Below are 25,909 nucleotides of genomic sequence, written 5' to 3' on the forward strand. Positions count from 1 at the left end.
ATATCACAAATAATTTCTTTAAATATCCCTTTAATAACTTAAAAGACAAAGCGTGCACAACAATGTATGGCAGACATGTGAATACATGTACGCATAAACGTTGTCTTCACTTGGAAGAAAGCTGTCCTCCTGAGATGGAGCTCAAACATACTTGGTAAACCAAAAGCCACAGCTTTTGTAGGTCTGCACGAAATGAGGACCATCCTCCGACTTCTTCATGAGCACATCTGTTTTTAAAAAAAAAACATGCCAGCATTAAAGGCTTTTAAAAAGAAAGAAAAAAAAAATAGGCTGTCCCACCCTGCAGAATAATCTATGTTCAGGCTCTAGAATCCAATTGTAGTAATCACTGAAACCAGTTTTGAAATTCCAATGAGAATGAGAAGATAATACTGGAAATGACAATGTCAGAATTTAAATGTCACAATAAACTCTACATCAAATAAGAGATTGCCAAGGGAGAGAAAGCAACGGCTGGGAGTTACTCACCAACACTTCCTTTTCCCATTTGTAGATTCTGCACTTCCAAAACTTCGCTTCTGTCTGAGCACTGGAACACAGTGATCGCTGTTGGACTGTCCACTTGATTTTATCGTCTGCATAGATTTAACTGTTGTAAGAAATTTGGCACATTCCAGAAATCCACATGACCAAGCCAGATCTTCAGCTGTTTGTCCATTTTTATTACATAAGCTGAAATTAGAACAAAAACTGAGTTAAATGGAAATTCTTTTTTTTTCTAAAGTTTTTTTTTTTTTTTTTTTTTTTTTTAAGGTAGAGAAAAGTAGAGACAGAGAAAGATCTTCTATCTGCTGGTTTTCGCCAGAGCTGGGCCAGGGTGGGGCCAGGAGCCTGCAGTTTCTTCCAGGTCTCCCGCGTTGGTGCAGGGGAGCAAGGACTTGAACCATCTTTTTGTGCTGCTTTACCAGGCACACTAGCAGGGAGCTGGATCAGAAATGGAGCAACTGGAACTTGTACCCTTGCCCATAAGGGATGCCAGGGCTGTGGGCAGAGGCTTAATGTGCTATGCCATGGCCCCAGCCCTTTTTATATTTTTAATAAAGAAATTTGGGGCTTCTACAAACGTTAATTGCAAAACAGAAGTAAATTTCTTTTTGGCCACTCTTGTATATTCAGTGGCTAGCACAGTCCAGCACAGCATAGAATTTTCATGTTTCAATGAACACAACAGTAGCAAGTATTCAATATAGCAAAGGAATACCAAGAGGTATAGTCAGTGTAAACTTCTATAGAAGAGGTTTTCCAAAACTAAAATTGAAGTAGACCACTACTATAAAAAACAGAATTGTAGGGCCTGTGCAGAGGTACAGCAGGCTAATCCTGCAACTGTAGTGCCAGTTTAAGTCCCAACTGCTTCACTTCTGATCCAGTTCCCTGCTAATGTACCTGGGAAAGCAGTGGAAGCTGGCCCAAGGCTTTGGGCCCCTGTACCCAGGTCAGAGACCAGGTTGAAACTCTAGGCTCCAAGCTCCCAATTTCTGATCAGCCCCAGCTCTGGCCTTTGCAACCATCTGAGGAGTGAACCAGCAGAAGGAAGATCCCTGTCTGCCTCGCTCTCTCTCTGACTTTTAAATAAAATAAATAAATCTTTTTTAAAAATATCATACAAGTGACCAGTTAGGATCAATTTCAATTTTTACTCAAATTGAATATTATTAAATTTCCCCAAGAGCCCCAGTTAACCTGTGTTAGGTAACACTAAATTATCCATTAGACAAGCATTATTTTATAAAGCCCACATAGTGAAGCCTTTTAAGTCCAGCTAATGCAATAAAAAATTTGAAAGCCGCTGGTTTTACACTCACTCAAGTTGGGCATCTTTGGCTACAAGCAGGCTGAGGCATTCCAAGCTTCCAACTCTGGCAGCCTTGTGCAGCGGAGCTTCCCCCAAAACATCCTGAAAGATAACACAGCACACAGTGATCCTCTTCCCCCAAAAGGCCTTCTCCGGCCTCTCACCGGCTATTTGAGGAGAGCAAGCTGGAGACTGGTTTATTTGAAATGCAGAGAAGTAGAAAGAGAACCATCTTCCATCTGCTGCTTCACACCCCATGTGGCACCCTGAGAACTCCACCAGGGCACCCACATGAGAGGTGGCAGTAATTGGGTTGCACAGACCCAAGTACTTGAGCCAACCTCTGTTGCTCTCTCAGGTTTCATTAGCAGGGAGACGGGTCTGAAGCAGTGGCCAGGACCCCTTCACTCCAGTATGGGATGCCCATGCTCCACGCCGCTGCTTAACCCGGTGGGACACAACACGTGTCCCTGGACTGACCTTTTATTCTTGATAAAGTTCCCTTAGTATCCCATGCAATATTTTTATTATACAAACATCTGTAGTATGCCACCAGTCACATCCATCCATCTCTTAAATGACTACATGCAAAACAGAGTTCTACAGAAGTCCAAAAGTTACCTAAAAATTCACCAGTTGGTAACAGGCAATGGCAGATGTAAACTACCTTAAGTTCAGCAGAAAACTGTCCTGCCTGTGGACACACCTCGCGAGGACTATTTCAGTTGCCATACTGAGACTTAGGTATTGCAAGAATTGCTTCTTTCAAAATAAACTAGACTCCTGCTGTCCAAGGTGACAGCCAATGGTCATTTAGGCCTGGCGTGTGTGCAGGAGGTGGCTAGTCCCGCAGTGGTCCAATGAAACGAAAATGTCAATTTCGCTCATCAGTCAGTATTTTCCATTGATTACATACTGGAACATTTCGGATAAATTACTAAAACAAATTTTCTGTTTTTTTACCTTTGTTAGTATGGCTATACTATCCTTTATGACATACATGTTTTGCATGGTATTTCTGTTTGCTATCCCTGCTATAGACCTGCCTATGGCAACTGAAACTAATGAATATGCCAGCACTAGGACGTCTCTATGGGTCTGAGGTGTAGGGGAGGGCTGTTCACAGCAACAATCAGTTACTTAGTTACCTGCTGGTTGAGGTCAGCGCCTGTTTGCAGCTGCCAGAGAAGCAAACAAGCCAGGCCGCCCCCTGCGGCCAAGTGGACAGGTGACTGCTCACAAGAATCCGGTGGTGCGTTAACCGAAGCCCCGGTCTGCAGCAGATGCCTCAGGCTGTCCACCTGCGGGAAGGGAACACATCCTGCACTGTTGTTGCTCCAGTCCTGCGCCGACTCCGGGTTGAAAATCCTCCCCAAATCATCCACCCATGATCGGTCCTCTGTCCGTCTCTCCCACACTCCTGAGAAGGCAGACATCCCGAGGCTGCAACCCGCGGGACCAAAGGAGCCCGAGTCTCACCTCCGGGTTGCAATCAAGCAACAGCATTTCGCCTGTCGCAGGATCCAGGGGGCTCTGGGAAGTGTAGACAAGTGGGACGCACAGCTGCAGAGTGGCAGGTAAGAGTGCACAAGCTCGCGCCAGCGCACGAAGATTTCAAGACAGCCAGAGCTAGCGGGCCGGCCCCCAGCCGCCGCACCCCGGCTTTGGCCGAGCTCCAGCAGCCTAATCCTTAGCTACTGGGACTTTCCCCTGGCCGGTGGCCGCCGCACGTACGCAAACACGGCCACGTGCAAGCCGGCAGCCGGCCTCGGGGGAGAGCCGAGCGGTGCCGGGCGGCCCGCCCGCCAGAGCCCGCCGCCGAAGGGCAGGCCCGCCCGCCGGTGGGCGGGGCTCGGCGCGTGCGCGTGCGCGGGAGGGCCCGGGCCGGGGAGGCCGGCGAGGAGCGGTCGGGCTCGGCGCCGCCATGAGGAGGGCTCACTGTGACACGTCTCACGTAGCTGGGGCCCAGCCCTTTAATCCCTCTGGAGAAGCGGGAGGCGCGGGCCAAGGTTTGGGTTTCTGCTTCCACGCACGTAACCAGGAAGCCAGGAGGCCTTAAATAGCTCTCGGCGGACATTTCCCTTTGGAAACCGGCAAGCAGGAAGCTGGCCCGCGTCCCTCAGAGGACGGAGCGGTCCGCTCGCCGCTGTCACTGAGGCCTGAGGGAGTTGGAGGGGTAAAACGGGAGCCCGGACTTTGCGAGGCAGTTAACTGGAATCTTGGGTTTTACCACAGGAGTTGCCCCCAACCCACCCGCAAATTAAGCGATCGGTAGAAACAGCCTTTAGTAATGGATCGCCAGCGGAAATGTCCATCTCACCCTCCAGGACCGCAGCCACTGCCGGTTAGGACCGCGGAGCCTTCCCGCTGGGAGGAGCAGTGACCCCGGGCAGCTCCGCCGGGAAAGCAGGGCTGCGGTAAATGGCTGGCTTGGAGCTTCCTGTGCGGTTAGAACTAGGGTGTTTGTTCCCCAGAAGCAGAGGAAGCAGAGCGCTCCTGACCCCCTAGAATTTGGATTTCAAGCCCAGAACTCTGATGGAGTAAATTTCTGTTACTTTCTGCCTTAAAGTTTTTAGTAATTTGTTGCAGCAGCCCTAGGAAACATTCAAACGCGTTCTGACTGGAAAGTTTTTAGAAGATGGCAACCGAAGATGCAGGAAGCCAGCAAATCTGATGTTAAATATCTTAATCCAATCAAGGCATAGCAGGTCCATCAAAAGGCAGTACAGAGAGAAGCCTGAATGAAGCACAATGACAGTACAAAATAAAAATTTCCATTTAATGATAACAATATGAAAGAAACAAATGTTCCAGTAGCAAACGTTATCCTGAGTAGGAAAAACGTTGACTAATCTAAACGTGTGCTACTTATGAGACACACCTGATATATGACGGGCACTAGAGCAACAATCCAAACGCCCCTCCCCCCCAAAAGGCGACATTTAACAGGAAAAAGTGTGAACGGTCAAGAAACATGCAGAAGATTCTAGTTGGGAACAGGAACATAGACTGTTGGAGTGGAAATGGAAGAGGGATAAAAATCAGGAGATAAGCAGGAGACATAAAGGTAACATTTTTTAAAAGTAATAAGTACTTGGATGTTAATTGTTACTCTTTACACACATGAAGAACCTAAATGTTTTCTGCTTTTGTGATTCTGCCTTAATTGCTTGGCTGGGGGTTGTGTGAACTCTAGGCCTGACAGTCTACGTGACACCAGGCAGGACACCTGGCAGGTCACGTAGGCAGACCACTCCTCAGGAAGAAGGTCCCTGGAGTTAGATAAGACCCATCCTCCTATAGCCCATCAGTTTGTATCTTTTGGAAGTTGCTTGCTTCAAACCCACCAATAGAAGCCTGCCAACTTGCTCTTTTTTAAAGTTAACAGTCAAACTGACCAATCATGACTGTATCATTATATGGAATTGTCCTGAAATGGATAAGAACCCTGTGCTGTTCCACCCCGTGCCTTTTGCCTTCTCTTCCCCCCTCCTCCCTCCCTCCCATCCTGCTGCAGCCTCTACTGCAGCTGCCCCTCCCCCCACCAGTCCTGCTGGGCTGGGGGAGGTGGCTGGGAGACCTAGGCTAACCTGAGTAAACCACCTTCATACGTTAGCACCGACTTCAGACTCGATGATTTTCTGGGGATATCAAAATCCGGCACAACACACACACATATAGCTTATACTCATTCTGTAGACAGTGCTTAATAGTTTAACCTAAAAAAAAATTAATGCTTTTCTAAAACTATATACTTATTTTGAAAGAGGTAGACAGAAAAAGAGAGAGGTAGAGAAAATTCTTTGATCCACTGGTTCACTTATGCCCCAGATGGCAGCATCTACCAAAGCTGGGAAAAAGCACAACCAGGAGCTGGGAGCTTCCTCTGTGTCTCTATCGGGGTAGCAGGGCTTCTAATACTTAGGCCATCTTCCTGAGACTTTCTTAAGCCTTGAACAGGGAGCGGGAATTGCACATGAACAGCTGGACATGAGCCATTGCCCATATGGGATGCTGGTGTCAACAGATGGTAGCTTTTCCCACCAAGCCACATTGCTAGCCCTGAAGTTTTTCAATATTATGATTAAGGCTGGCTCAATCATCCCTTGCTTATATATGTATCTCTTTTTAGTTACCAATATCCAATTCTAAACAGGTGCTTACAATTTCCTTTTATTTTTATTCTGATTCTAATCCTGGCTAAGGCATAACAGCACAGCAGTCATAACTTACTTGGAGCTTTGGGGAAATAGCCATGAGCTTCCTCTTGCTCCGCAAAGTTGCAGTTCTATTTGGCTGATTATCCAAGAGGAACTGGCATCTCCAGTGTCTGTAGAATGACTCTACTCTCAAATCATTCTCTTCTTTTTCTGCCACTCACATTGTAAGGAAGGTTACTTATCTGCAAGCTAATTTTAGTACTGTTACCAATAAAATATTTTTTATTCACAAGTTCACATACTACTCACAATGTAGGCTAACACCTCATTAGAAGGAAAGTTACCCTTTACTATTCTAGTCTTAAAAAGATGATAGTAAGTACCTCTTCCTCCATATATATGTATTGTTTAGAGTGAGTTGCCTGGTAGCAAGGCCCAAAATAGCATTTCTATTCAAGTAGCATATGAGAAAGGCATGCTCGTAGGAGAAAGGAAGTGAAAGAGGTAGGACAAGACAGAGATGCAATACCCACCGCAAGTCAGAATGTAGACTCAGGTGTAGACTAACTTCATTCTGGGGTGGGCACCATGGCATCACAGGTAAAACCAGTACTTGTGGCACCAGGATCCCATATGGGTGCAGGTTCAAGTTCTGGCTGCTGCGCTTCCTGTCCAGCTTCCTGTCCAGCTCCCTGCTAATGTGCCTGGGAAAGCAGCAGAGGAAGGCCCAGGGTCTTGGACTGCTGCAGCCATGCGTGAGACCTCTCCAGAGTTAGCTCAGGTTCCTGGCTTCAGACTAGCCCAGTGTCATCCAGTACAGCCATGTGGGCAGTGACCCAGCAGATGGAAGCTCTCTCTCTGTCTCTCCCTCTCTCTGTCTCCCTCTGTAACTGTGACTTCCAAATAAATAAATTTTTTAAAACTAATTTCATTCTTCTGTCCCAGAACACAAATTGCAGCATCTACTGAATCTCACCAAGAGGCAAAAGGGGTATGGAGAATTATTTAGGGAGCAATAGATTTATCCCTCTGGTGCTCCCCCACAGAAACAAATACCAGGAGCCAAGTCTTTGAGGAAAGAGAAACTCATTTACATGGGCCAAAGTAAGGGGAAAGAACTCAAATCAATCTCCATGTAAATGGGGCCTGAAACTGAGTGATGGCACAGGATAGGGTTAAAGGAAAGGGGTATGGGAAACCCTTAGAAATGTACCATAGCAGATGCTGCATCTGTGGGTGTTGCAAGTTGAGTTTGCCAAAATATCATCGGGGTATGTCATTTAGTATTACAATGAACATAAGGTAACTCTGTGAGCCGTGATCAGTCTGTTATCTGTATATATGTGTTTCTGTCCAGTTTTAGTGGTCCTTCTCCTAATGAGCTCAAGTTTAGCAAAGACGACCATTAATGGGTACAATAAAATGACAAATGACTATTTTGCTTTGATAGTATATTAGGAACTAAGGGAAGTTTGTTGCTAAACAAGGGGAAGAAGCTCCTTTATTGCCCACAGTTTCTTGGGCAGTATCAAGGTTCTCCCCTTCTAGAAACTAGCAAGCTAGTCTATTTCAGAGGTCGTGGCAGAAGATGTGAGACTCCTGGGTCAGAGGGAGATGACTTTATTACTGAGTGTCAGCTTGATGTTTGAACCAGTTCCTCATGCCATTCAGTTCTCACAGATATGACACAATAGCCAAACATGCTCGTTTGTAAGAGAGGAACACTGAGCTTGAGAGACTCACTGATTTTTATGAAAAGCCTTCTGTTCTCTAGAGATAGTGCTTCATCTCATCAGGTTACCTGCTGCAAACTCAATCCTAAGAATGTGTCACATGAAGACAAACCAGAGCTTACATTCTTGACCCAATAAGAATGAGGAGGAATGTTCGACCACAACATAGGCCACCTCTCCTTGGAGGGGGCTGGTTTTCCAAGTGGTCTGTCTCCAAGGAGTAAGGAAAAGATCCCAGAGTGAAGGAACTCAAGTTCATCTGGAGACAAAGCTACAGGGAAGGCCCAGCAATGAGCTGCTTTGGCAATCGGGTAGCTGGGGGTAGTGACACTAACTCATAAAAAAGGAATTTGAGAAGAGTGCCACCAGCATCCACAGCACCTTCCATTCCCTTTGAAATCATAGATTTCTTTCAAATTCTGTATCAAAATTAATGCATGCAGCTTGTTATAGAATATTTAAATATACAGCATATGATGCAAGTAGTTGTCCAGTTTCTAATGATGATTTTATAGTTAATCCCAAGATTTTGGCAGAAATAAATCTATACCCTTGCTTTTTTCAACGTTAGTCTTCATTTTCTCAAATTAAACAGTAATAAAGTTGTGACTACCCTCTTCTAGGAGTGCTACCTTATTAAAAACAAATCATGTTGTAGGGCAGTGTTGGACCTATCAGTGAAGACACTGGATAAGATACCTATGTCCCATGTTGAAGTGTGTAGGTTGTGTACCTGGCTCGGGCTCCTGGCACCTTCTTCCTGCTAATGCAGATCTGAGAGGTAGCATGATAACTCCAGTTGTTCTGTTCCTACTGTGCATATGGCAGCCTGCATTGCTGTTTTCAGTTTCTTGCTTCTTCCTGGCCCAGCCACAATTGTCATAGGTATTTCTACAGTGAACCAGCACTGGTAGGGAGCTCTCTTTCTCTTCCCTCTGCCTCCAAAATACATAAAAATAATTCATCCTATTAGTTTTCCTTGGTGGAGAAATAAAATAGGGGGCTAGGGCCCAAGCTATCCTCCTTTGTAGCCCTGGGACCTTCGGCAAGTCACCTCCCCAGGGGTCTCAGTGTCGTCACCTCTTTTTTTTTTTTTAAGATTTATTTATTTTTATTACAAAGTCAGATATACAGAGAGGAGGAGACACAGAGAGGAAGATCTTCCATCCGATGGTTCACTCCCCAAGTGACCGCAACGGCTGGTGCTGTGCCAATCCGAAGCCAGGAACCTGGAACCTCTTCCTGGTCTCCCACACGGGTGCAGGGTCCCAAAGCACTGGGCCGCCCTCAACTGCTTTCCCAGGCCACAAGCAGGGAGCTGGATGGGAAGTGGAGCTGCTGGGATTAGAACCAGCGCCCATATGGGATCCTGGCATGTTCAAGGCGAGGACTTTAGCTGCTAGGCCACGGTGCCGGACCCAGTGTCTTCACTTATTAAAGGGTACTTATTTTTTAAGGATTTTTTAATTTGAAAATTTATGTTTATTGAAAAGGTAGATTTACAGAGAGAAGAAGAGACAGGAAAAACAATGTCCCTAGGGACCTGGCACAATAGCGTAGTGGTTAAAATCCTTGCCTTGTACGCACCTGGGATCCCATATGGGCACCAGTTCTAATCCCAGCAGCCCCACTTCCCATCCAGCTCCCTGCTTGTGGCCTGGGAAAGCAGTCAAGGACAACCCAAAGCCTCGGGACCCTACACATGCGTGAGAGACCCAGAAGAGCTCCTGGCTCCTAGCTTCGAATTGGCTCAGCTCTAGCCGTTGCAGCCACTTGGGGAGTGAACCATCATACGGAAGATCTTCCTCTCTGTCTCTCCTCCTCTCTGTATATCTGACTTTGTAATAAAAAATAAATCTTAAAAAAATTATTCTTAAAAAAAAAACCAACAAGATCCTTAGAATACTCTTCCCTATTTCAGGGGCTCCTAAGTGTTATCCAATGACCATCCCACATTGCCTGGCTGATGTAGTTTGACAGCAAGGAGCAGCCTCCCTCCCATTCCTCACCTGTAAACACAGGGGAAGGAAAAAAAATTGAAATATTTGTCTCACCCACCTTCCTCCATACCTGACCCTTCCCACTGTAACTGGAGACCCACATGGGCATGCATCCCTCTCAACTATGTAAATAATATTTAAAAGAAAGCTGAAAGGTTAAAAAAAAAAAAGATTATACATCTGCTGGTTCACTTACCAGATGTCTACAGTGGCACCAATCCACGAGGAGCCTCCTCTGCGTCTCTCACAGGGGTGCAGGGTCCCAAGGTTTTTGGGCCACTCCACTATTTTCCCAAGTCAAACCAGGATGCTGAATGGGGAATAGAGCAGCCAAGACACGAAACGGTGCCCATGTGGGATACTGGCACTTGCAGGTGAAGAATTAGCCAGTTGGGCCATTGTACCAGCCCCATATTTATTTTTATTTGAAAGGCAGATTTACAGAGAGAAAGACACAGATCTCCCATTGCTGGTTCACTCCCCAAGTGGTTGCAATGGCTGGAGCACAGATCATCTGAAACCAGGAGCTTCTGGATCTCCCATGTGAGTGCAGGGGCACAAGGGCTTGGCCCATCCTCCGCTGATTTCCCAAGCCATAAGCAGGGAACTAACGGGACCTGGAGCAGCTCAGACATGAACTGGTGCCCACATGGGATGCCAGTGCTAGTAGGCAGAGGGTTAGCCTGTTGAGTCACTATGCTAAACCCAAAAGCTGCTTACAATAGTCCTTATTTAGCAAAATTTTAGTGGACATATTACTTGTAAAGCACTTAGACCAAAGAACAGTACCTGACACCTACTATAGCTCCAGCCATTTCATTTGATTTTACAGATCCTTTTCAACCCTTCTGTCGGGCCACAGCAACAAAAGCCATGTGCAGTGTTATGATCACAGAGGCCAATGGGAGTTTGAATGAGGTAAGATAACTGTTTTCTCATGTGTTTCATTTCTTTCTTTTTTAAAGATTTATTTATTTTTATTGGAAAGTCAGATTTACAGAGAGAAGGAAAGACAGAGAGGAAAGATCTCTCATCTGCTGATTCACTCCCCAAGTGGCTGTAATGGCCAAAGCTGAGCCAATCCGAAGCCAGGAGCCAGGAGCTTCTTTCAGATTTCCCACATGGGTGCAGGGTCCCGAGGCTTTGGGCCATCCTCGACTGCTTTCCCGGGCTGAAAGTGGGGAGCTGGATGGGAAGTAGGGCAGCCGGGACACAAATTGGCACCCATATGGGATCCCGGGTGCATGCAAGGTGAGGACTTAAGCCACTAGGCTACCACACCATGCTTATGTGTTTCTTTTCTGATGCCCACCCTGACTACGCCCAGTTTTTCCTTGGTCTTTTTGAATCTAGCAGCACTCTGAGTTAATGTCTTCAGTGAAAAGAAAAACTTCTACATGTAGCTTAGGGATAATAACTTACAGTGTTGTCTGCATCATCTTATTTGAATTGTTTTTTTTCCAAATTCCTTACTAAATATTTTATCACCTTAAAGTTCATTGAGAATTTCTATATTCACAAATGCAGCCATCAAATTTTGAGAATCACATAATCAGTGTTCTTTAACTAGGAAGGGACTCTTGAAAATAATCATTTAGTTCAGACTACTTATTGTTCAAGCTACAGATACAGAAATTGACTTTTAAAAAGGATTCAATGACTCTTCCATAGTTATAAAAGTGGTTCAGTGATTTTTCTCTCCATGCTGAATTATCTTCCTTTTCTTCACTTCATGGATGTTTGAAGAAGTAATTTATTTTTCAAAAGAACCATGTACTTACATAATTGCAGTTCTCCATTCACACTGAGGATCTCTTCAGCTCTTTTCTTGATCACCAGTCAACAGTCTTAACTGGAAACTCATCCCTGATTGGTGAACGTAGATTGCAGCAGTAGAATGCCAAGGAGTAAACACAACAGCATAGCAACAACTGAGTTTGCAGTCTCGCTGCCCTCAGGCTAGGCCAACCTGGACTCCTTCAGCCCAGATGACGTGGCCTTGGCTTTTTATATGAAGGTTCCCATTTACCATTCAGTTGTGATCCATCTTACAGCATGGCAAGGCAGTACAGACGAGAAGATAAAACTGATCAACACAGCTAAAATAAAGTACAGTTCCAGGTAAAACAGATGTTTTCATTCGAAATTGGTATATGTGATGATCTTCAGTTACAAGAAACAGAAGGGTCCCAGTACCCAAGGGCTCTGTCTATGTCTATGTCTATGTTGGCATCCCTGATTCCCATAACTGGCAGGAGTTGTAATGACTGAATGACTCATTGCAGTATATGAACTCATAGCCAGGCAGGACTTGCAAATGGGTCTTACATTAACTCCACGCAGTGGAAGCAGTGTGTAGAACAGCTGTCTCAGAGCTAAGGACGGTACTGGGGAAAAGAATCTTAACATGTCGGAGCTGGTTTTTCGTATCCTCTCTCTAGGGGAGGGAGGGAGGAGGGATGCTTTTAATGATGAGTGCTTGCTGGGAATGGAGTCTCTTTCTTGCACTTTTCAGAGAAAAACAATTTCTACCTTCTTATTTTTTTATTCTTGTTCTCAGGATATACCTTGTGGAAATAGGATGAAGTTAACCAGTGAAAAGTTACCCAAGAATTCCTATTATGCCTCTTTATCTCATTATGCTGCTAAGAACCAAAAATTCTTCCAGTGGAAGAAGAAGACTGGTATAAATCTAGATATATAATCTTCCCTTGGGAACCATTTTTACTAAAAGTTTACTATGACCACCAGAGCAAATGAGACACAAAATATTTGTCTAATTTGTCTAAAAGTTTGTTGTCTAAAGTGACTTTAAGAACATAGTTGATTTTTATAGTTTTCCTAGCTTTACTACAAATATCTGAAATTGCTACTTCATTTACTTGGTGACACATTATCAATGGACAAGCCTCACAATTGAATCTTGATCCTGGTGTTGCTCTCAGGACTTACAGACATGCTTCTAGAATGAAGAAGCCAGATATCAGTAAAGAGCATACACTGTACTTTCCTTGAAATAGGCATCTAACACTATCATTAGTTTTTTCCATGGGCTTAAAAAAATTAAACTATAATTAGTTCATTTGATTTTAGTAGTTCCAATTAAGACTTAAATTAAGAATGAACTAATTTATACAGTGCAGGCTTTCACAGAGAAAATCCAATGCACTGATACAGACTGCTTAGCTAGAGCTCCTACCTGCAGTGGACAGGGGTGGTTTGAAAACCCATCAATAAATATGTCTCAGTGATAAAAGGCATGGTGGTGGATGGGATGCTGTGGTAAAGTTTTTGTTTGTTTTAAATGTAGTGTTTATCCTTAAGCCAAAGAGGTCAGAGAATTAACATTGAAAGCAGTATTAACAGTGTGAAGTGGATCCTGTATACTGTAACACTTGGAAAACTCCTGCTGTCTGGCTATTGGCACTTTTACCTGTTTCAATCCAGATTGTTACAGCCATGCTAATTTGCTGGATAAGGCACTGCAGATCTTGAAGGAAAGGATAAGAAAAGGGGATGTTCTCGCCTATTTTCTACGAGGTCAACTCTATTTTGAAGAGGTATCCTTTTTTTGATTTTCTTGTTCTGTTTTCTATAATTCTGTTGTTAGTCCTCACAGCAAAATGTCTTACAGAGTTCTTTACATATTCTATCATGAAAATTCTGTGAAATAACATAGGCCTGACATACTGCTTGAGGAGGTATCTGACCTCTCTTCACAAAGTCAGTCTACTGAATTTATGGGAGTTTTTTTATAGGAGACATGAAGTCTATTTCCACTGTGTAAATTGAAAGTCTAATACATTATGTCTCAAAGTATTTAATAGAGTTTGCAAAATAATTTAATATTAATAAATATTGGAGATCCTTATGTCATTTAGTATTTAAAGGTAGCTTAGGTGTTCCTACAGAGGCAGAGGAGAGATCATCCTTTGTATTGACCTATCCTGCGATGGCCTGGGAGGCAGACCTGACAGGAACTGTGCAAATTATCATCTGGACTTCACCAAATACCAAGGAAGTTCTATTGAATATTTGGGTGGTTAGTCACCTATATCCTACTGATTCTCTTTAGAGATTCAAAGAGATTCTGTTTGGGTGGTGTTTTCCTTTATTCTGGAAACAAATATTTATTTAGGGGTCCTCTTGCAGTTTGCAGGATAGCATAGCATAGTGGCTAACAGTGTGATCTCTCAGCATTCAATGTGCTTTTACTTCTTGACTTTGTATGCTGAGGCACAAACAGCCTCCTATACCTCAGCTGGTATTAATTTAAGAGCATAATAAAAGTAATTGAATATTATCTGGGAGCTTCTAGGGATGGTATGAAGAAGCCTTGGAACAGTTTGAAGAAATCCAGGAGAAAGATCACCAAGCAACTTACCAGCTAGGAGTGATGTATTATGATGGACTGGGTACCACAGCCAATGCTGTAAGTTATTGTTTTGTTCATGATGTTGAAGGTTTTGTTATTCATGGATTATTTTATACAACTTAAATTATATTTTAATATAGCTCCCTCCTATAGTTTAATAGTATATAACTTTTTAGCATTTTAGAGGATATCAATATGCTTTTTGTAAAACAAAACCAGTTTTCTTTTGCCCTTCTCTGTTCTCAACCCTTCCTGATTATTGGTTGAGTTCAGCTATAAGAATGAAAGATCCTTTTCTTGCATGAGCTTTTGACAAGTTTACTTTGATCCTTCACGACTGCTAGAAAAGTGCTTAACTTTTCCAATAATTGCTTCTTTTATGCTAACAATGAAGTAGGGTTATTCTGCTGGAATTGTTTCCATACTGAATTGCTTTTGTTTTTGTTCAAGTGGCAATCAAATGTAGTAAAATGAGCATCATAAAAACTTCTTGTTCATCAAATACCTCTTAGGACAGTTTGCCTCAGCTGGAACATACATTACTTTCATTAAAAATTCACTTTATGAGGGGCAGCGAAGCTAAAGCTTCAGATTGCTGTTCCAAGCATGCTTCTTGTAATTAGCCATGGAAACTCTGATAGTTAAAATATTTACTAAAAAATTATAGAAATTTCTGTCAAATTTGGTGACACGCTGCATACTGCACCACAATGCCTGCCCAGTTTTCTTTAGAAAGCATTCAAACATCACTATTATTCTATAGATAGAATACTCATGAGCACGGCACAATGGCTTAGTGGATAAATCTCCTCCTTGCATGTGCCAGGATTCCTTATGGGCACCAGTTCATGCCCTGGCTGCTGCACTTCCCATCCAGCCTCCTGCTTGTGACCTAGGAAAGCAGTCAAGGATGGCCCAAAGCCTTGGGACCCTGCACCCACGTGGGAGACCTGGAAGAAGCTCCTGGTACTGGCTTCAGATTGGCTCAGCTTTGGCCATTGAGGCTACTTGGGTAATGAATCAGAGGATGGAAAATCTTCTTGTCTTTCCTCTCTGTAAATCTGCCTTTTTAAAAAAGTAAATAAATATTTAAGGAAAAAAAATAATACTCACATGTAGATTCATCATTTGGCAAAGCTACAGATGGATTTTGGCATTAGCATTGGAAAAGCATGATTTAAAAATGCTTTTGTTCGGCTGAGATAAAAGTGTGTTAAGGGCAGTTTTACTTATTTGAGCTTTCCTTGCCCTACCTCTTAGTTTTTCTCAGGGACACTATTTTTTTAAGTTAAAGATTTATTTATTTCACTTAAAAGTCATAGTTACAGAGGGAGAGGGAGTAGAAGACAGAGGGAGATCTTCCATCCACTGGTTTACCAAATGATCACAATGGCCAGAGCTAAGTCAATCTGAAGTTGACAGCCAGAAACTTCTTCCAGGTCTCTCAATAGATTCAGGGGTCCAAGCATTTGGGCCTTCCTATGTTATTTTCTCAGGTCATTAGCAGGGCTCTGGATTGGTAGTGGAGCAGCTGGGACTAGAACATATGAGATGCTGGTGCCACAGGCAGAGAGCATTAGCCTGTTATGGCACTATGTCAGCCGTAGGAGGTACTATTTCTACTTCTAAACCCTCCAAAGATTCAGCTTTATATATTAAATATCAACCTTTTTTAAAGGATTTATTTGTTTTTATTGTAAAGTCAGATATACAGAGTGGAGGAAAAACAGAGAGGAAGATCTTCCATCCACTGATTTACTCCTCAAGTGGCTGCAACAGGTGGTGCTGAGCTGATCCAAAGCCAGGAGCTTTTTGTGGGTCTCCCATGTGTGTGCAGGGTCCCAGGGTCTTGGGCTGTCCTCTACTGCTTTTCCAGGCCACAAGTAGGAGCTGGATGGGAAGTGGGGCTGCTGGAACATAAACTGGTGCCCATATGGGATTGCGCCACATGCAAGGCAAGGACTTTAGCCACTAGGCTACTGTGCCGAGCCCTAAGTTTTATATGATCAGAAAGTTTTGTAAAGTTTTTTATAATCAGAATCAAACTGTTTACAGGACTTTTTATGGCATTTGGCAAGTTGCTACTAATATTAACATGAAAGATCATATAGGTGCCAGCATTGTGGATCAGTGGACTAAGCTTCTGCTTGTACTGCTGGCACCCTTTATCAGACTGCCAGATTGACCTTTGGCTATACTTCTAATCCAACTCCCTGTTAGTGCACCTGGAGAAGCAGCAGTAGATGGCCCAAGTACTTGAGTCCCTGCCACTCATATAGCAGACCTAGACGGAATCCCTGGCTCCTGGCTTTAGCCGGGCCCAGTCATGGCTGTTGTGGGTATTTGGGAATGAAACAGTGAATTAAAGCTATCTCTCTCTCTCTCTTTGCCTCTCCTTCTTTCTGTATTATTCTGCCTTTCAAATAAATACATAAAGATAGAAATGAAATATACAATAGTTGAGCTAATTTTAAATAAAGAACAAAGGAAGAAGGTCTTAGACCACAAAGAACTCACTATAAATGTGTAGTAAACAATGTAGTATTTGTAAACAATGTAGTATTAGTAAACAATGTAGTATTTGTTCAGCAACAAAATGGCGGCCAGCACTGTGACATAGCACATTAAGCTGTTGCCTGTGATACTGGCATCTCATATGGGCACAGATTTGAGTGCTGGTTGCTGCACTTCTGATCTAGCACCTGAGAAGGCAGTGGAAGATACCAGTGCTTGGGCCCCTGCCTCTATGTGGGAGACTCTGAGAAGCTCCTGGTTCTCAGCTTCTTTGCCTGGCCTAACCCCAGCCATTTCAACCATAAGAAAGTGAACCAATGGACAGAAGATCTCTCCCCATTTCTCCTTCTCTCTCTGTCTCTGTAACTCAGCCTTTCCAATAAATCTTAAAACGAAAAAAATGGAGCATCTGGAAAGACCTACAGAGAGGTATGGTTATGGGTACTTAATATAATTAGATATTTTCAAATTTATGAGAATGGTGATATGAGAATTTTACATATTTTAACTTAATAATTTTCCTTCTACATTATATATAGTTTTAATAGTTTGCTAGAGATTAAAACATGCACAGTTTGCATAGAGTTCATATTAAATTACTTCAGGCAAAAAATACAGGAGCCTTGGAAAAAGTGTCCTGTCCCCACACATCCACATGCTCGGCGCTATTTGTGTTACATCCATATATGTTATTAGCCCAAAATGCAAAACACAGTTATGCTTTTTACTGTATTCACAAGTCTCTTGACACGTTGGGAGTTTGAATACACAGCACCTGGATGTGCTTCTCTGCCCTCATGTTTGCCCTTTGGGGTGCTCTCCAGTCCATCCTCTCAGGCCAAGTCACTGTTTGACACCATTTCCCTTTACTTTCAATCCAAAAGCTTCCTTCAAGACACATGTCTCATACAGCAGTCTTCATGTCATTATGAGTAATCTCCAAGTTTGATTATCTAAAAACATCTCCCTTTTGTCTTTATTTTTATGGTTGCATTTTTTTATAAACAAAGTCATTCTAAAATCTTTTTTTAAAAATTTATTTATTTATTTGAAAGAATTACAGAGAGAGAGAGAGAAAAGGAAAGACACTCTTTGGTTCACTCTTCAAATGGTGTAATGGCAGGGGGTAGGCCAGGCCAAATCCAGGAGCTGCTTCTGGGTTTTCCATGTGGTGGAAGAGGCCAAGCACTTGGGTCATCTTCCACTGCCTTCCCAGGCTTATGAGTAGGGAACTGAATGAGAAGTGGAGCAGTCAGGACACGAGGTGCCCACATGGAAAGCTGGCACTACCGACAGCTGGCACTGCCAGCACATCAGCACTGGCCCCTCTAAAATCTTTATATCTTTGTTGTGTATCCTAAGAAGTTATTTTCTACTTTTAATGTTGTAACCCTTGTATATAACATGTCATTTTAATTTTGCTGCTTTCAAGGTTGTTTTTGTCTTTGACTGTCTGCTGTGTGCAAAGCAAAGAGTTCTGTGTGTTTACTTTCTTCCCTATTATTTCCCAGTGCCTGTAAGAGTCGCCATTTGTATTGTACTCAGACCCAATCATTGCTCTCTGTGGGAGGACTTACACAACCACTTCACTCCACAACTGTTCCCTTCAATTCCTTTTTGCTCTCTGTTTCTGGAGAGGGAAGACAACATAATCACCTACCTCACATCTTTACAAAAATAGGTCTTTCTAATCTGGGAATGACTGGCAGACACCTTTATTTTCTCAGCTGTTACCGTGGTGTTTGGCCAGCAACAGCATATTGAGAGCAATGGGAAGGTAAAAGCTGGAATGCATGTTTTTTAGTATTTTCTTCTTTTGAGTGACGGTTGAAGATTTGTGTCTGATGGATTTTTGGGGTGAAGTGACTTCTTTTTTTTGTTGTTGCTAGTGGTGAAAATATCCTCTATGCTTTGACACTCTGTAGCAATATCACATACGGATTAGTATATTGGGTGAAAATTATCTTTGAGTACAGTAAGTGAAAGTACGCGTGAAGAGACGACAGTAGTTGTTCAGAGCTTACACTAGTTTTACAGTGGAAGAAGTTATTGTCTATCCTTGCCCTTTGATAAATTCAAAAGAACTGACCTGAATTCTGGATAAGAGTTGCAGGTGGAAAGGAGAAGAGAAAGAAGGAAGCCCAAACCAGACTTAGTACAATCCTTGAAGGTATGATGTGAGCTCCTGGGAATGCTTGATAAGGAGACAAGCATTTCGCAAATACTTTCCTTATCTCCAGCCCAGCAGAATCCAAGACAATCATACCCTGTGGACATATTTTCATATTTCATGTCATGTGAAAAAGTGAGCACAGTTGGAATAAAACTTGGCTTTGTGTGTGCATGTGTGTGCTTTTTCTTTGTGGAAGGAAAAAGGTGTGGCGTATATGAGGAGAGTTCTTGATTCGCCATGTCCCAGAGCAAGACACTTAAGATTTGCAGCTGCTTACAACCTTGGAAGAGCTTATTATGAAGGACAAGGTGTCAGACGATCAGAAGAGGAGGCTGAAAGGTAATCTCAGCTGCCTTAAGATGTTTAGTTATTTTTTTAAATGAAATTTTGAAATAGAATTGAAGAGTGACTTTTTTGCTTTCTCTTTCAGACTGTGGCTGTTGGCGGCAGACAATGGAAATCCCAAAGCTAGTGTGAAGGCACAAAGTATCCTAGGATTGTATTATTCCACCAAAGACCCTAAGGAGCTGGAAAAGGTAACATTTCTCTTCCTTCTTAACAGTAGCATCGTGTGGAGATTAGTATTTGTTTCATTTTATTTTGAGAACATATTGAGGAATAAGTGAATAGATTTGAATATCTCTTATGTCATGAAAAAATATAAAGGAAGCCTACCTACATTTTAGGCTTTCAGAAATCCCAAAGGATTCCATTGAGGTAAGAGTACTGTATAGGTATAAAAAGCTAAACATATAGAAAAAGAGGAAGAGTAAGGTCACTCTTCAATTCCTATTAATTTGAATTTGATTTGAAGAAATAAAAAATGATACTAATAAATACATTAAAAATTATTTAGAAGCTAAATCCATTTATAATTTTCCCAAAAGTATATATGTATATTTTTTCTTTCTAAATATATATGTGTGTGTGTGTGTGTGTGTATATATATACACATATATATACATATTTAACTGGAAAGGCAGATCAAGAGTAAGAAGGAGAGACAGAAAGATCTTCTATCTACTAGTTCATGTCCCAAGTGGTTACAATGGCTGGACCTGAGCCAACCTGAAGATAGTAGCCAGGAGCTTCTTCTGGTTTTCCCACGCTGGTGCAGGTCCCAAGGCTTTGGGCCATCCTCTACTGCTTTCCCAGGTCACAAGCAGGGAGCTGGTTGGGATACAAACTGGTGCCCATATGGAATCCCGGTGCATGCAAGGCAAGGACTTTAGCCACTAGGCTACTGCGCCGGGCCCTAGAAATATATATATTTTTAAGACTTATTTGAATGGTAGAAACAAAAAAGTCTTCCATCCACTAGTTCACTCCCCACATGGCTGGAACAGCCAGGGCTGGGCCAGGTGCTTGGAACTCCATCCAGGTTTCCCACACTGGTGGCAGGGACCTAAACACACAGGCTACCTTCTGTTCTTTAGGTAGGTGCTTTATCAGAGCACTGGATAGGAAGGGAAGCAGCTGTGATTGGAATTGGTGTTCTGACATGGGATACCGATGTTGCAGGAAGCAGTCAACCCATTGCTGATCCCAAAATATATTCTTTAATTCTCAGATGGTTTAACATTTTCCAGGAAATCCTATAGGGAGAGAGAGAGTGTGCAGCTGAGTCCTACTGTTGAGGGAGTTCAAGAGCAACCTCAGGCACCTGAGCAGCCACTTGGAAACCATTTTTTAAATAAATTCGGATTGATTATAGTTGAACAGTAGGAGCAGGTGCCAGAAACAGAGCTTTTATCCTGTGCTCACTGATCCTGGCAGCTTCGGATGGAGACCACTGGGAGCCTCTCCTTCCGCTTAGCCTCAGCAGCGCTCCTCCCCCCTGTGCCCCTGGACAGGTATACTTCTAGGCCCTTCCCACACTCACCTTCCAGAAACAGACAACTGGTCCTCCTATGCCCTATTCACTGAACTGTGATGTCACCTGCCGAGGCCAGGCAGTGGGAGACGCCTCAGCTCTCCACGGCATGTGAATTGAGTACTACAAGGAATTAGATCTATTTTCTAGAGATGGATAATAGTTTTTCTTTCAGTGAAAACTGTTCTGTATGGTTTTATCTTGTGAATAACAAAATGAAATTGTCCTTTTTCTTAGGCATTTTATTGGCATTCAGAAGCATGTGGCAATGGAAGTCTGGAGTCCCAGGGTGCACTCGGTCTCATGTACTTTTATGGCCAGGGCATCCGCCAGGATACTGACGCAGCGTTGTACTGCTTAAGAGAAGCAGCGGAGCGCGGCAATGTCTACGCTCAAGGGAATCTTGTGGAATATTACTATAAGATGAAGTTTTTTACAAAGTGTGTTGCGTTTTCCAAAAGGTGAATGTCTTCATCCATTTTGACAGAATACCGTAGACTGGATTATTTAAGACGAGTAGATATTTATCTCTCGTTGAGGACCTCGATCAAGACCCCAGGTTATCTGATGAAGGCCGTGTCCTCTGGAGACTTGGCAGAAGGCAGTAGGGGGCCTGTTTTCCAAGGCTCTTAATCCTAATCCTAAAGGATTGGGAATGGCCTCATAAAGGCTCCACCTGTTAATATCATCACACTGGGAACACCTGAATTTTGGAAGGGACACATTCGAAAGCATAGCAATAAAGTTTGAATGAGGAACTTAGATGAAACTATGTATAACAGTGTCTACTGTATGTTTTATGCCAGATCTGGCCAGTTGAGCCTTCTGTTATGCTAGAAATGATGGTTACTGAGTGCCTGCCATTTGTCTAATGCAACTTAAGGCTGAACATTTACATTTTACTGAATTTTAATTTAAGTAGCTGCATGGGGATAATTGTTACCATGTTAGATAGCACGAGGCTGTGCTGTTAGCTTGAGTGTTTTTTAAAATCATCATTATTTTTAAGAGGAAAATACTTTTACAAGGTTATAAAAATACCTAATATAACTTGGCACATCAGAAATGTTTATTAAGTCTTAATTTCTTCCTTCACTATATAACTGCACAGTTGAACTATAGCTTCATAAGGGATTATAAACAGAGAATAATGATTAAAAGACTCTGACACTAAGATCTTATAAACATCTTTTCCCTGGGACCATCTGGCCCCTTTACTATGCTACATTTACAGTGTGCAGAAACAACTTATCAGGGAAAATGGAGCTGCATGCTCTGTCAGACCATGCTGAGTGATACAGTGTTGGGTTTCCCACTCACACCCTCCAGCAGGGCCCCCAGCCTCCTCACACCCCTGCTCAGGTGTGGCCAGCCATCTTTAGGGCAGCTGAAGGGCAGGAGCTCCTTCTGGCCTCCTCTCTCCAACGTCTTTGCTTCCAGGCAGCAAGCCACCGAAGGAGTGATCTCTAGGGTCCCAAAGTTAAGTGCCCTTCCAGATTAAACTAAAACTTAAAATAGTTATTGAAAATCTTGGGGACTTTGTATCACTTCCCACATGCCTATTCCTTACAACATTCTCATGAATAGAGTTGATGGGATCTTCTTTTCACACATCTCCTTTTTTTTTTTTGTTTAGGTTATAGTGGATGACTTACTGTTTTTAATTTGTTTTAATTTTAGATGATGTTCACATACATTTTTTTTCGCTGCTATTCCCTTGTTCTGTCATTTTCCACCACCCAACAAAACATTCAGCAAAATGAGTTAAGAGTTACTGGTGTTTGGGGAAGGGTAAAAAAAAATAAAATCAAAATCATAACCATAACAAAACAAAAGGACACAAATGGCAGAGATACAATTATTACTGCAAAAGCAGGTGAATGCGGGAACATCTTTGGCTTGCCAGGCTTTATGCGAAGCTTGCATTTTTCTTATCCTTGTCTTTCTTGGTCTGCTGGGCCCCGGACTGCTGGGCCTGGGACTGCAGTAACTGAGCTGCCACCTTCTTCTGGAAGGTGTTCACCTCCTCTTCCAGCTCCTTCTTGTCTTCCACCTGCTTCTTCTCTTCCTGGTGTGTCCACTTGAGCAGGTCAAACTTCTCATACAGCTCTTTTTTGGCCTCTTTCAGTTCGGCCTCTTTCTCTTTTACTCTCATCACGAACATCTGCCTCACAGGGGATAGGGAGAAGTGGGTGTGATCACTGTTTCCAAACTCTATTTCTTCTTCCCATTTCTGGAGCAACGGGGCAGACAAGGGGATAGGCCATACTCAGCCTCCCAACCATCTTGGTATCCAAGGATGGGGAAAAGCCACCTAATATCAACCCAGAGTCACAATGTGGCGCATGCTCCAAGGGTTCTGCCCAGGTGGATGCAATAGTTCCAAAATGCTGTCAATCCCCCCAGTCTTTGCGTGAGGAATTCTTTCCAATGTCCATTGGTTGACATGGTCGACCTCATAGTCTTCATTCGCCCAGATGTTTGCTGTCATCATTTGACTGGGGTAGTTGTCTTGGATGACTTATTTTTCAGTGCCATTTGTAAAGAATATAGACATGCTAGTTTTTTCAAAGTGCTCTGGTGTCGTGTGACCAATGTCCAAATTTAAAGTTTCTCTTTTAATAGGTGACCAAAATAAATAAAAACTCTTTCCTATCTAATTTAACTCCACTAAGTAATTACTAACATTACACAACAGGAGGAACAATGCTCTTCTCCCAGCTGTTAAGTCTGATGAGGGCAAAGCCAGTAGAGTAGCCACCCTAGTTCGAATTCCTCTGTAGTAGTGATTTGGGCCCCAAAACCACACCACACACCAAGAATCACACAAGAGATTTACTGTCAGCAGCCAGGGCCTACTGGCAAGACTGTTTTTCCAAAGAAAGCAGCAGTCCATCACTAGAGGATGAAAGCGGCATGAAAGTGACTGAGAGAGTCTTTTGTTTAGGAAAAGGATTGATCAGGGGAGAGAGTCTGATGGACTGTTGCCTGGTGGGAGATGGCCGAAGACCACTTCCCCATGGCAGGGTGGCCATATGAGGGAAATGTCCACCCAAGGTACACAGCACTGAGTCTTTATACATCTCAGACGTCGGGGATGGAAGATGGTAGCAGTTCCTCTGCTCAGACATGCTTGTGACCTTGCTTCAAGCAAGTGACCTGCAGCATAGGGTCCTCACTGTGGTGGACCCTCTGAGTAGACAAAGGTTAGGGTGATTCAGCATTCCAAACATTCCCGGATGAGAGTGTCAGCTTGACCTAGGCAGGGGGCTGGAGTCACTGCTGCTCAGCCGAATCTAACACTGTCCCCTGATACTAACAGAATACACCAACCCTTCAACACAGAGCGAAAAACCCGCCTCTTGAGAAAGTGCAGGACAGTTTCTGTACATCTTGTTCTGTAAAAAAGGTGGACAAATTTCATAATTTGCTGTCTTTTCAGGATTGCTGACTACGACGAGGTTCATGATGTCCCCATGATAGCCCAGGTCACGGACTGTCTCCCAGAGTTCATCAGCAAAGGCATGGCCATGGCATCTTTCTACCACGCACGGTGTCTGCAGCTGGGCTTGGGGGTCACAAAGGATGAAGAAGCTGCTAAACACTATTATACCAAAGTGAGTGTTAGAACAAAACACCAGTTGACCCCCAATAGAAATCGCTAGGCTGTTAGTGATACTTGAACAATTTTATGTATTAGTGTTTATGTCTAATTCGTAACAATGCAGATTAACATCTGTCTACACAGAAGTTGCAAGATGTACAGATTACAGACCATTTTGTTAGATTCATATTAGCATAATTAAGCTCAGATGATAAAACATCTTATGTTGATGTAAGTTATTCTCTTTCACTTTTCTACTAGATGTATACAACTTCAAAGAGCTCATGGGAAGTGGAATTACAGATGAGTTTATTTTGAATCCTCCCCGCTTAGAGTTACTTTTGTTTGTTGTTATTGTTGTTGTTATTGTTGTTGTTATTGGAAAGGCAGATTTAGAGAGAGAAGCACAGAGAGAAAGATCGTCTATCCTCTGGTTCACTCTCCAAATGGCCACAACAACCAGAGCTGAGGCAATCTGAAGCTGGGGGCCAGGAACTTCCTGGGTCTCCCACACTTCTGCAGGGTCTCAAGGCTTTGGGTCATTCTCTGCTGCTTTTCTCAGGCCATAAACAGGGAGCTGGATGGAAGCGGGAGCAGCCAAGACATGAACTGGCACTTTTATGGGATCCTGTTGCTTGGAGGTGGAGGATCAATCAATCAAGCCACTGCACTGGGCCCTCTCTGAGTTCTCTGATACCACTATGATGTGTTCTTCTATGACCTTTCAATGATTCAAAAGCCATTTACAGCGGAATCTCAGCTTAATATATGGAAGAATCTTCTAGTGTAACTTTGGGACACAAACAAAATTTCCTCTGTAACGTAGTCATACCCTGAATATCTATCTGACTGTTACGGGAACTGAAGGGATAGTTTCTGCATAGAGTGGGTTTTGGATGAGATAACCTTTGATATGTCTCCCAGATTCTTGACATTTAAAAAAAAAAACACCTTATCTCTGTTTGCTTTAGGTATAATGAAACCAACTAGGTATTTCAAAATAAAATGTATAATAGATTCTGTGACACACATAATGAGATCATAGCAAGCTGAGGCCAGATGTTAATGCTTTTCATTCTACTTATTTTAATAATTTGTAACATACAGTACTGTCTTCAGTGCTTAATTTCCCTTTACTCTTGACACTGCTAAAATTCTAGCTTTCAAATGATAATAATGTGGTTGTTTTCAGTATTAATCCGTTTCACATATTTGGAAATCAGAATAGAGGTTATCTTAAGCAACCCTAAAATTCACCATACTTTACAAGTCTTAAAACTTAAAAAGAAAGTAGAAAGGAAAAACCTAAACAATTAGAATTTGATTGAATAACTGACTCTTTGCCTTTTAGGCATGCCGTCTGAATCCTGAATTGGCAGATGAACTCTACTCCCTACTCATTCAGCAAAGAATTTAAGCCACATAGCACTGCAACAAAGACTCATCAATCTGAACACCATGTAATACTTGCATTTTTGTGGAAGCTGTATTTGGTTATTTGCTGCATCTCAAGCTATGTTATCTTGGGTATTTTACAGCGGTTACCTTTGTTCTTAAATTTGCATGCTACACTTTTTGTAAATTGAAACCTGGCCACAGGGTCAAACTGCAGAGTATCCAGAGACCCACCTCTTAACCTCGAGAGCAGCCCGGACCATACC

General features: G+C 42.9%; 2 protein-coding genes across 5 annotated transcripts; one reads left to right on the plus strand and one right to left on the minus strand.

Annotated features, from left to right (window-relative positions):
- Positions 1–12: 12 nt before the first annotated feature.
- Positions 13–3,656, minus strand: ANKRD37 (ankyrin repeat domain 37). Its single transcript, XM_012931373.3, has 5 exons — positions 3,296–3,656; positions 2,965–3,117; positions 1,827–1,918; positions 490–693; positions 13–227 (listed from the first exon to the last, which is right to left on the minus strand). Coding segments are annotated over exons 1-5 (477 nt in total). The 5' UTR covers positions 3,323–3,656; the 3' UTR covers positions 13–226.
- A 6,885-nt stretch (positions 3,657–10,541) lies between these two features.
- Positions 10,542–25,707, plus strand: LRP2BP (LRP2 binding protein). 4 transcript variants are annotated; one of them, XM_004579007.4, is made up of 9 exons: positions 10,542–10,627; positions 12,270–12,393; positions 13,157–13,269; positions 14,028–14,141; positions 18,968–19,110; positions 19,202–19,307; positions 20,882–21,105; positions 24,087–24,261; positions 25,600–25,707. In XM_004579007.4, exons 1-9 carry the CDS (start codon positions 10,583–10,585, stop codon positions 25,663–25,665), a joined length of 1,110 nt encoding a protein of 369 aa, XP_004579064.3. In that variant the 5' UTR covers positions 10,542–10,582; the 3' UTR covers positions 25,666–25,707. The 4 variants fall into 4 exon arrangements, with proteins under 4 accessions (XP_004579064.3, XP_058525904.1, XP_058525902.1 ...); XM_058669919.1 differs by lacking the exon at positions 10,542–10,627 and adding an exon at positions 11,554–11,830; XM_058669921.1 differs by lacking the exon at positions 13,157–13,269 and having other exon boundaries at positions 10,561–10,627.
- The last annotated feature ends 202 nt before the right edge of the window (positions 25,708–25,909 follow it).

Source organism: Ochotona princeps, chromosome 11 (genome assembly GCF_030435755.1).
Source record: "Ochotona princeps isolate mOchPri1 chromosome 11, mOchPri1.hap1, whole genome shotgun sequence".
NCBI classification, from domain to species: domain Eukaryota; kingdom Metazoa; phylum Chordata; class Mammalia; order Lagomorpha; family Ochotonidae; genus Ochotona; species Ochotona princeps.